The 12,169-nt window shown below is 46.4% G+C and overlaps 1 protein-coding gene across 3 annotated transcripts in view; it reads right to left on the bottom strand.

The window, feature by feature from the left end:
• The window catches only part of LOC111874714 (zinc finger homeobox protein 4), a 310,881-nt gene that overhangs the window by 196,423 nt on the left and 102,289 nt on the right, over positions 1-12,169 (bottom strand). For all 3 annotated transcript variants that reach the window (XM_023870448.2, XM_023870447.2, XM_033755572.1), the window contains exon 3: positions 696-4,438. In XM_023870448.2, the coding sequence (XP_023726216.1) occupies positions 696-4,438 (3,743 nt within the window). The remainder of the gene's footprint in view (positions 1-695; positions 4,439-12,169) is intronic.

Below are 12,169 nucleotides of genomic sequence, written 5' to 3'. Positions count from 1 at the left end.
CCCAGAACCGATTGGGACGACGTGGAGAAAATTCTTGACCCTACCGGGACTCGAACTCCAACCCTTCGTTTGTCTAGCCCGTAGCCAGTCGCTGTACCGACTTTGCTATCCCGGATCCCATTAATACATAATAAGCGAATTATAACATATTCATTATTTAATGCGAATGTGTTGTGTTGACGGGTGTATATTAATAATAAAAACAAAGATGCATGTCAGTATTTGCACCGAGGATTCAACGAAAAAATGGGCATACATTTGGTTTCCCATTAAGAGAGCTATGGAAGTAAATAGTGACAAAGCCATAAATCGGGCGTCTCTTCATTATGTAATCTCGACGGGTTAGGAAAAGAGGCCGCACCATAGCTCAGGCAGTAAGTCGCTGGTTTCCCGCCGCGGCAGCCCGGGTTCGAGCCCAGGCTAGGTCTCCTGGGATCAGTTATGGACAAAGCGGCACTGGGGCAGGTTTTCTCCGAGTACTTCGGTTTCCCCTGCCAATTCTCATTCCACCAAATTCTCCACTCACCATCGTCTGTAGTCTGGGACTGGTAGAATAGGCCAATTGGTGAGCGAGGTATGACGTGGACTCAGTCTCAGCCTCACCCCACCCTAAGAAACTAGAAAAAAGTAAAGAAAGTATATATGAGCTCTTTCGCTATAGAAGAGTACTGAAGGGGTAGAGAGAGAGTTATTACCGCCTGCTGCTGCTGCTGAAGCAGATGTTGCTGCTGTTTGGCCAGGATCGCGCTCGGGTCCATCCCTGCTGCGCCTCCTTGCGGAGAGAACATCGAGTTCTGGGCCTGTGCTAGACTCAACGGATCGAAATGCGGCGGTGGCATCATCATAGGCACAAGCGGGGGCTGCAGATTCATAGCGGCGAGTGCGTTCATGTTGAGCCCGAGCGGGAGACCCATCCCGAGACCTGCCATTCCCATCATCATGGGCGTCCCGAACTGCTGCAGCTGCTGTTGGAGTTGAGAGGCCGCCATTACGTTTAGTGCTGCCTGCATCTCGCTCATCTGTTGCGCCAGCGACATGGACAGGTTTGAGCTCGCGCTGCTGCTTGCTCCAGCTGCAGAACCTCCCATACTACCCGACGCCGCTGCAACTGCTGCCGCCATAGACGTCGAAAGCGTTGCAGGAATGGAGTCTGTGCTGGACGCTGGGGTGGAAGATGCCGTCGGCGTACTGGGAGCAGTAGTAGGCATTTCTGGAGGCGTTCCTTGCATCGGCTGCTGCTGCTGCTGTTGCTGAACTATCTTGGAAACAGCCTCTTTGCTATCCTCGCTGTCTTTCTCAGGTGTTAAGTCTATGGTGGGAGGTATGTTTGTCGAGGTACTGCTCGTGGACGTGGCCACGCACTGTTGGCTGACGGGTGTAGTGACAACAGGTGTTCCTGTGGGTGTGGTTGAAGTAGCTGCCGTTACCACAACTGTCTTCTTCTCGTATTCAGACTTGAACCGCTGAGCATACTTTTCGAGGAATTCGGGTGGGACCAAGTCCCGATGCACTTCTTCGCAGTGGGCCTTCAAGACCCACACACTTGAAAATTCTTTTCGGCAGTGCTGACATACTGACTTGGCCACTTCTGGCAGGTCCTGTTCCATGGACACTAGAGGCTCATCTTCCAATTTGATAACGACGGGCTGGTGCTGCTCCTGCTGCTCTGTCACTTGAGTCTGAGTACTTGCCACTGGTAACAAAATCTCTTCATCTTCCCGCTCCTTTCTTTGTCGCCGCTGGTGATTCTCATTGAACTGCATCACGAGATCGAAACCGAAGCTTTCCAGGAGGTGCTTATATACTTGTGACGATTTCCTCCCTGGCATTGACAGCCTCATGAAAGGCTCATCTTGTTGTGGGGTGGTTGGAAGAGGAGGTGGGGTCTTCGTGCCAGGTTGAGGGGAACTATGAGATGCCTGCGATGACACTGAGACGCTGGAGTTCTGTGGTGGGGCAGGAAGAGGCGGAAATAATGTCATTGGGCTACCAAACAGGCAGTACAGTTGCTGGTGTGTATTCAGCTGCTCCTGACTGACGAAAAGTGCACTGCATCTCTGACATGAGAGCATGCCATGCTGCTGCTGAGGCGAGGGCGGCGCTTGTGTGTGGTGATGCTGATGACTGGACATCGCATTGCTTGTACTTGTGCTTGTAGTGTTATTCGATAAACTATTAGGAACTGGTGACATGATCGAGTTGGTTGACGTTGCTGCTGAAGCAGTCGCAGCGGCAGCGGTGGACTGAGGAACTATGTTACTGCCCGTGATGGGAGAAGATCCCGGGACAAGAGACGGCACTTGCGAGGTGACGCCGCTGCTGCTGGTACTGCTGCTGCCTCCCGATGAGGGCGACGTCAGCGAAGACAAAGACAATTGCTGCTGATGTTTGGGCGCGGTACCAAGAATATCCTGCAGCATTTTCTTATGTTGATCCTGTGCTTTCTGTGGCTCGGGCTGCTCTATGAGCGGCTTGCTGAGATCAATCTGACCCGTTATGGCCAAGTCCTGCAATTTTGACGCCCGTGTCTGGTGTAGCACCGATCTCATGTGGATGTCCAGCGTGGAACCCTGACTATAAGCCACCTTGCAGATGTTGCATTTGTATGGCTTCTTATCATCGTCATCACAGACTGAAGCTGATTTTGGAGTAGGTGGAGGTGTCACTCCAAGGCTGGCAGCCAGAGCGGCTGCCGCTGTAGCGACTGCATGCGGCGAAACTGCAGACACGCCATTGTTGTTGTTGTTGTTGTTGTTATTCTGCTGCTGCTGTTCCTGCATGGCACGCTTCAGCTTGTGCAAGTGACTGACAGAGTTGTAATGCACCAGAAGGATGTTCTTTTGCGTGAAGGACTCTTTACATACGTCACATTTGTAAGGTCGATTTGGGTCTAAATATTTCTCCATAGGGTAGCTCAGTTTTTCTCCTTTGCGATGAAGTAAAGTTTTGTTATGGCTCGTTAAATAGCTCTGTCGCGTAAATGCCACTTTGCAGCGGTGACATTTATATTTACGGTTTGGATCGTTGTAGCTGTCTTCTGCTATTGCTTGACTGTTGAGGTAATCCTCTAGGAACTGTTGTTCTTTGTAAACAACGGAGTCGTCGCTGTTTTCTCCGTCCCCAATATTGCTGCCCATTCCGTCATCCTGACTGTGACCCTGGTCTTTACTAGGACTTTCATCTGCATCCATAACGTCTTCGGATTCCATTTTCAAACTCTCTTTCTTCAACAAATCATTGGTAGAAGGGTCCAACACCTGACCGCTGAGACCCGCTAGAAGTAGAGGGTTACTCAACAAGCTCTGTTTATATGCGGCCAATTCGTCCTCGGACAATTCTGAGTGAGATGTTTCCACATGCTTATGAAGCGCAAGCACCGACCTGAAACTACGGCCGCAAAGCACACATTTCGTGGCATCACGTATCAAATGGTACTGCGAATGAAGCTGCAACTTCTCCATGGTTTTGAAGGCGAGGCTGCACTGGTTACACCTGTACTTGTAAACGTGCTTTTCCGACACGGCTATGGTCTGCTGATGTCCTGGCGTGCCCGGAACACCCCCACGAGCGTGAATCTCACGGAAATGCATCTGAAGACTATGCGCAGTGGGAAAGTATTGGTTACATCCTTTCTTCCAACACAGATAACCCGGCCCGTTTGGTGTCTGTTTTATTTCCAAATGTCCTGTCTCATTCTGATGCATGCAGAGTTCGTCAATGTTCCTGCAACTCCTGAAGCATGTCTGGCACCTGAATTCGTCCATGTCCATCTGGTCGTCTGGTGAAGGTGACAGTAAATCCGGACGCATCGTCTCGTCTCGGTCTTCAGTCGAGTTCACATCTGAGTGATTCTGTTTCCCACTCAAATCTAGGTCCTTGCCCCCGGATGAGGAACCCGCTGGGCTGGAGGCGGAAGAAGGGCTGATCATCTGATTTGGGTGTGAGTTTGGACCAGGGGGTGTCTGCTGTTGTTGATGTGGTTGCTGGGACTGCGGTGTCGAGGGCCCAGACCTGCTCACTGCGTTCAACCAATGGGATTGATCAACGAGAAGAAGTAGCCGCTGAAGGCCTTCAGAGTTGACGCTGTGTATCTGCATAACATGACGTTCCAGTTGAGATCGGTCCCGGAAGCCGTCCTGGCAGAGCGGACACAGGAAATCGCGTGCTGGAGAAGACGAAGGGGGTGACGGTTCGGACTGGGAATGCTGAGCCAGCACATGCGCCTGAATGCGCATCTCAGAGCTGTTGGTATAGTTGCAGTAAGGACACATGTGTTGCTGCGGGACAGTCTGCTGGTGATGATCAGACTCATCTGAGTCCTGCGGTTGCTGGTCCAGAGGGAACTTCATCGCCAATTCCTTATTTGGGTCACTTTTACCACAGTCTCTCTGTTCTCTGCTCAGTTGATGCTGCTGATGGTGGGGTGCCTCCTTCCGATCTGCAAGGTAAACGTTAAACAACCGAATTAGTCTCTGTTTCCTGCATCGTGCTGTGTGTCTCAAGAATCAAAAGTAAAATTGCTTGCCGCCAATACAACGATTATAAAGCGATACTGCAAACAAATGGTAAAGACATCCCTGTAACACGCCGTTGAGGCCAATTGGGTTGTGCGACGTTGAGGCTCCNCCCCAGAGCCATAGTGCGGCTGAGTGTCAACTGAAAATTCCAATGATCTCATCGGAAATCGAACCCGCTGCCCCAACAAACTACGTTACCGATATTACAATCTTTTATATTCGGGTTATTTTATTTACATGAAATAACAAAAATGTTAACTATTTTAACATCGGTTTATAATCGTGTTAATAGATCTCAGTTGAACCTCTGAAACGGTATCAGTAACTCAACTCATACAAACCTGCACTATCGACTGTACTGTTAACAGCGGGAAAAGCCGTTCATTTGTGTAAACCAATAAGATGTAGTTTCGAATTCGTCAGAAAGCGACTTAATCAGAGCTACGTGTACAAAATTCTGTAGGCCAGTACGGCAGTTAGCTCTCAATTTAATCACCACACAGTTCTTAGCGGGAATAATGCAATTTGCTTCACATTCTCTCAACATTATATAACAAATGGGGTGATGATTTCTCGTTTATGATACTGTGCTGCCTGTGTGGTGCTCATCAGTCTTTAGGAGGAAACTGGTGCTTTCAACTTCGGTTAAGCCGAGTTTCTAAATGGGGAGTACATGACAGTGTACGAGGTGTTTTGTTTATTTTCCTCCTTCCGCGTTAGAAATAACAAGTGGGCCAGAATTTACAGACCGCAGTTAAATTACTGAGAAGGAAAGGGAAATGAACTTTACTAAAAAAAATCTGCTTCTAAAGCAAGAGCAATGTACCTAAAGCATACGGTTTTGGAAATATTTCCTCCGAGATTACTTGAATTTATGCAATAATGTCTTTGAAGGAGGAAAGACTACATTGTTACTCCTCTTGCGAATGCTGCATACACCGCCCATATGACCCTCCTGCATTTGATAATGCTAACAATTTCCTTCTGGAACGTGCCTGACCCTTTTCGTGTTGTTTTCTTATAACTTTTGTTCTAAACATCTGAAAAATGTTAAGAGAGCTGCATACAAGTTGTGTGGAGACTGTGGCATACACGCCTACAAGGCATTTGTGTAAAGCGTTTGTTACTGAGGTCCACCTTAAACTCCCAAACATAAAATTTCACGAAAAAAGTTCGGCAATACTTCGAACTGCTTAACGTGTAAGATGGACAGAGCGCTCTTACTTGGCGCTCGAAACAGATCCGAACACGACCTGAAAAGTTAGAAACTTGGCGTAAGGCTTTTTTGTTTGTGACGATGTACAGACAATAAGTACTTGAAATAAGGAACACGGTGTACCACGAGAAGATAAGGCAGATAAATAGGTATATCTTAAACTGAGGGAAAACAAATTTGTGACAAATGTTCCCGGAAGGAATACCATGATAACAAGAAGGGCGTGCTCTGTAAACCATCAGGAACACAGTGGTTTCTATATATACCATGTGTTTTAATAGTAAGATACTGTGTATTTTGCCCACACATTGGTATCTGTACTGGGGCAAGCAGTAGCGTAGTTGGTTGAGGCACTATATTACAGTCCGGAAGGTCGCGGGTTCGATTCCCGATGAGGTCACTGGATTTTTTCAATTGACCTAATCTTTCTAGCCGCACTATGGCCCTGGGGTCGACTCAGTTTCTAATACGAGTATAAATTACCAGAAATTTTCTTGGGGGTAAAGGGCAGCATGCCGGCGCGTAACGCTGACAATCTGACCGCCATCTGTGAGCCGATTGTCTAGAGAAAATGTGGGAGCCTCGACTTCTCACAACCCTATGGGCCTCCATGGCCTGTTACAGGGATAGTTTACCTTTACTGGTATTTTTTTGTTTCCGTATGTTATTTCCCTATACAGAAGTAACTGTAATGCAGACAAATTGAGTTTTATATGGCATAAAGACTGACTATCTTAACACTACTGTGGGACATAATGGCGTCTAGTCAGACGTTCACACACCGGGCACCTGGCTACAATTCTGTATTCTGAAGATGGAAAGAGTATGTTCCTTCGAAACACCTGTGAATTTCTACAAACCCAAATAGTATTTACAACCCAGGACAGAGCACACTCTTCATGTGCACCGTCAAGGGAACCTCAACTCCGGCTTTATTTTTATGGTCTTCGTTCATGAAGATGTTACGTGCAGGAGGGACATATGGAAAACTTAAGCAACAATTTGAAAAGAATATAAGAACTTAATGTCATAATTTGGTCATTTTCACAGTCATAATTGTAGCAAAATGACTCAAGATTTTAAAATTCGTCATCACAGATAGCGAATACCAAACACCTGCTGTTTCTTCGGCATTACACTGTTGTCAAATTCAACATGCTTTCCGTTGAATCGCGAAGAAATTATATACAAAAAGATCTTTTACCCCAGCTGATGTAGATGTTATGAAACCAGACTTCAAGCCTGCCATTACTGCAAAGACCAGACGAGCGCGAGGCTGAGATTCCTGGAGACGTTAAATAAGTGCCAATGTGGCAACATAGCTATGTCTTTTAATGTGACTTTGTAATTACAACTGCACGTTGTCCATTTACTAGGTACACTTCCGCGTTCATCTGAATTCATGGGTAGAATAATACAAGACAAGTACAATGGGAACTGGCTAGCAGGTGTCATAATTATGATCGCAGCTAAAGTTTAGTCAACTGGACACATCTCTTGGATTTTTTCTTCTTATTCCTTTATGTGTTTGTTCGTTACGGTACACTCAGCAGCTTCGAAATGACAACAATGCGTCAGTGTCTGAGCTGGGAGATCAGGAGATAATAAACATCCGCGCTTCAAGAAGTGGCGTAAGTGACGCGATTTTATATTAACCCTGCAGGGTACAGTGGCTTCTATATGCGCCACCTGTTTTAACATTTTAAACCTCTGCATTCTGCCCACACAATCTAATTGTATGTTCCGTATGGTTCTCACAATAAACAGCGACTGTTTCCCTAAACAGAAGTAACCGGTTGGGCTTTGTAGCGGAGACGTAATGTGTCTCCTGCGAGGTACGAACTGGATCTTTATATATATTATTTGTGTTCCGTATGGTTCTCACAATAAATTCCCTAAACAGCATTAACCGGTTGGGCTTTGTAGCGGAGATGTAATGTGTTTCCTATGAGCTACGCACTGAAATTAAAATACCAATGAATCTTCTATGGGCGGAATTGCTTGTGTGTGCGTGAGTGCGTGCGTGCTCGCAGTCGAGTCAACCTCAAGTAGAGGGGGAGTGACCAGTAACAGTCAGACCCCTTCTCTTCTCGAAGAGAGGCCACATTTCAAAGCATGTAAATCTCTGAAAGAAGAAAAATATGGTCGTAGGTCTCAGTGGGACCCATAACTAGGAATGTGCTGACGAGGCCCAGCAGAAATGTACCCTCTCGACAAAACGACGCTCTTGCTCCTTCCCTACAATAAACTGTCTCGCATTTCCCATGAACTTTCCACTTTCACCTACTATTCTACCGGGAGGCCGAGATAGCGGCGTCGGTATAGCGATTGGCTACGGGCTCGAAGACAGAGGGGTCGGAGTTTGAGTCCCGGTAGGGCCAATAATTTTCTCTTCTCCACGTCGTACAGACCTGCTCTGGCGATCACTATACTTCCCACGTCCATCTCGTTCAAGTTTACAGAAATTTCCAATCTTGTAAATGGCAAAACCCGAGGGGAAGCCGCTCATGTTAGACCCAGTACTGATGCCTCGCGGCAGTTACACTGACAATTGAAGGTAGACTGAAGATAATTCCTGTTTCTCAGCTTTAATGTGTTACTTCCAATGACAGCGGCCTCCGTAGTCTAGAGGTAACGTTCCCACCTCATGACTCGTAGTACGTGGGTTCAAATACCCGGCGGAGGTCGTCGAATTTTTAAGGGCGGAAAAATTCAGGGAACAAGTCCTCCGGGAGGGACTTTAAGCCGTGGGTCCCGTGTCGTAGCTTTACGGCACGTAATAGAACCTCATATCTCCAAAGGAGGTCACTGAGCCAAATTGTGGACGTTTCCCGCCCACCAGCAGTCTCTAATACCTCTGGTAATGGGGGAAGCATTATAGATACCTCTTAGCTAGTAGAGCCGGTTTCGCTGGCTGGGCGGGACTGGTGGTAAGCACCAGTGCCGGTAGGATACAGAGACTGGTATAAATCATAGAGGGAAGCACAATGGACCGATACAGGTCTAAGTGCATGGGGAAACCCACCCTCTCCAATAACTAACTAACTACTTGCAATGACACAACTTCATGAAATTCGAGTCAGCTTTGTTTAATAGTAAAAAAGAGAAGCACGCATACATACACACACATGCAAACAGCATAGTGACGTCATAAAACTACTGATTTTTCGTTCCAAGAGACGAAATAACTGAGAACGCCGCTACCATCTCGCAAATTCGCACAACGGCCATGATGGCATTAGTTATCACAGGTCAGGAAGTACCAAGCCTGGGGTCGACTCAGCCTCTAACAGAAATGAGTACCAGGAAAATTCTTGGGGGTAAAGGTGCGGCCGGCGCGTAAAGCTGACCTCACTGCCATCTGTGAGCCGATTATCTAGAAAATGTGGGAGCCTCGACGTCTCAAAACCTTGTGGGTCTCCACGAACCGTTACAGGGATAGCTTTACCTTTTTTTACCGGCGTATGACTACATCTTCCAAGTGGTCTCTTTCCTTGAGGTCCCCCACGACCCGAATTTAAATTTTGTATGTATTTCATGGTTTCCCTGCGGGCTACGACCTTCTTCCTTGATTTCATCACCATAATATATCATAAAGGGTGCAACTTATGAATCTCCTCATAATGCAGTTTTCTCCATGATCCTATTACAGCCCCCTTCTTAGATCCAAAGAGGTCCCCTCCACGCTGTATACTTAAACATGTTCATGTTTCTGCCTCAAAGTGAGATACCAAATTTCATACCTAGTTTCACGAATACGTGCCTACTTAAAACCAGTCATAACTACTATGTATAAGATAATTAAGAGTAAGGCCTTTTCATTTACAACTAGATAAAAGCAACAAGCAACAATAAATTATATTCATTCCTGGACTTAATGAAACATCTTCCATAAGAGCCTCCCTCTAGTACCGACACTCACTTATCCTCTGATTAAAAACAGCTCAACTCCAGCGACTTCATTGTTATTCGTCCGCTTTATTGCTTGCGTGCTTGTCCGTCCGTCTGTCTGTCTAATCTGATCACGGTTACTTTCTCAGTTCTTGCTTTTCTTATTATTTGTCTGTCGATTGTTTGGTGATGACCAGTTGTTACACTCCGCCCCTCGACACGACGGACGACCAATGGCAACAGGGAACAGAATTGCTCTCCTTGCACTAGCGTCTCAACACCAGAATCATCACAGACTACTTCCAAACAAGGCGACGGTGAGTAATGCAACAAAACTAAGTTTATTTGCCCCCGGTTCCTGGCACGAGCTCGGGCAACATCGCGTACGGCCACTTTCGCTGTTACCTGGTAACCAAGCGGGCACAGAAACCACTTGCAGTGGACATCTGCAGCTACAACAGTCCAGTCCTGCCTCATCACTTTGACAACTCCTTGCTGGAAGCTTTATGATTTTTTATTTATTTTTATTGCTAATGGTGTGGGACTAAGTCCCTTGTACTGCGGCCACTTCTGGCTTATTGTACCAGCCTCAGATGATAGGTGAGGATGATTGTGGAGCAATTGGTGGAATGAAGACCGGCAGGGGAAACCGAAGTACTCGGAGAAAACCTGCCCCAGTGTCATTTTGTCCACCACAAATCCCACTTGACCAGACCCGGAATTGAACCCAGGCCGCCGCGGTGGGAAGCCAGCGAATAACCGCTTCAGCTATGTCTCGGCCCAAGCATTATGATACTGCATATTGAGGAGCTTCATAAACTGTACTTTTATAATTAGAATGGTCAAGGCAAGGAGGATGAGTTGGGCAGGGCATGTAGCACGAATGGGGAAGAAGAGGCACGCATGTATGATATTGGTGGGAAAGCCAGAAGAAAAGAGACCATCAGGAAGATATACACTTAGGTAAGGTAAAGCTATCCCTGTAACAGGCCGTGGAGGCCCAGAGGGTTGTGAGACGTCGAGGCCCTCAAATTTTCTAGAAAATCAGCTCACAGATGGCGATGAGGTTGTCAGCCTCACGCGCCAGTCGGCAGCCCTTTACCCCCAGAAAGATTCCTGGAACTCATTTCTGTCAGACGCTGAGTCGACCCTAGGGCCATAGTGCGGCTGGAAGGATTAGGTGGACTTAAAATCCAATGATCCTATCGAGAATCGAACCCAAAACATTGTAGCATATTGCCTCAACCAACTATGTTATGTAGGTACGTGGATAATATTAAAATGGATCTTAAGCGAAATAGGACATTGTGGTAGGTACTGGATTGATCTGGCTCAGGACAGGGACCGGTGGAGTGTTCTTGTGAACATGGTAATGAGGGTCCACTTCCATGGAGTTAGGTAAATTAACAATGTAAGGGGAAAGACACTGGCAATACAGCTCAGAGTGGGCTCCAGACTTGCGCAGTCCTCAGTGCTGGACGGAGCTTCACTCCTCGGCAGCTTTACCTCAGACCACTCGCGTGCCGTCAAGTGGCACCTCTATCGGTGTCTCCGAGAACTCATTGCAACTGACATGGTGAGGATACTGCATTACTTATACATATACATGGGATATATATGAATTTCAGACTTCAAAATGTGAAGCTTAAGCAAACAGGTAAGCAAAGTCCGTAATATTTTAATCAAAATAATGAAGACCCATTATATTATGTAATAGCAATCGGTGTGGATAATTAGTAGTTAATATTATAGAGCGAGGCCTACACATGGCGTGAATTCGTAATTCAGGGATAGCAATTCATTAGTAATATAACGGCAATTTCGGGTTTAATATGAACATAGATTTTTTTTCAAATGTGAATGCGTGTTTAAGACCAACAAAGAACACACTCCGCAAATAGTAGTACTTGCTCTAGTTACGTTAAGTTACCCCTTCGCCAAAATATTGTATGTAATGTTACATGTACACCCATTGCTAGGCAACGGGTTGGTAAAAAAGTTCCCGTGAAGACAGATTCTTGGTAAACAGTCCATTGCTATGTCACGCAACAATAGGCCGAATGTTTATAGCTCGTCGTTAGGCAACAATCAGCGCGCCAATGCACTGGCAAGATAGCTATCACGAGACTTCTTTTCAATGTAGTCCTCACCATTCCCAGTGCTAAGCTACAGAACTCCAAACATATCTAAAATAATAATGTTTTCTATGGTGTCTGTGTTGAAGGTTTATTGGGGACAGTAAATGTCGTTTGCAGTCAGTCATAGCTGAGAAGCCGAGAGTCAAAGACACGAAGCCGCCACGGAAAGGAGTTGTGAGGATTCAGCTGTGAAGTGTTGACATTGGAGACTACATGTGTATCAGTTATTGTAACGTTGAGAGTGTAAGAACTAATTATAGTTATGACTAGTGAAGATCCAATAAACCGATTCACCAATACAAACCCGCGTCTTGGTCACTGATACACGTGACAGATATATGTAATACTGGCACTAGATGGATGTGGTGAGTTTCACGAGCCGTCTTACCCACCGAGTATGAGAATGG

The sequence above is a fragment of the Cryptotermes secundus genome, unplaced genomic scaffold (genome assembly GCF_002891405.2).
Source record: "Cryptotermes secundus unplaced genomic scaffold, Csec_1.0 scaffold313, whole genome shotgun sequence".
NCBI classification, from domain to species: domain Eukaryota; kingdom Metazoa; phylum Arthropoda; class Insecta; order Blattodea; family Kalotermitidae; genus Cryptotermes; species Cryptotermes secundus.
This window is presented reverse-complemented; position numbering and strand designations above follow the sequence as displayed.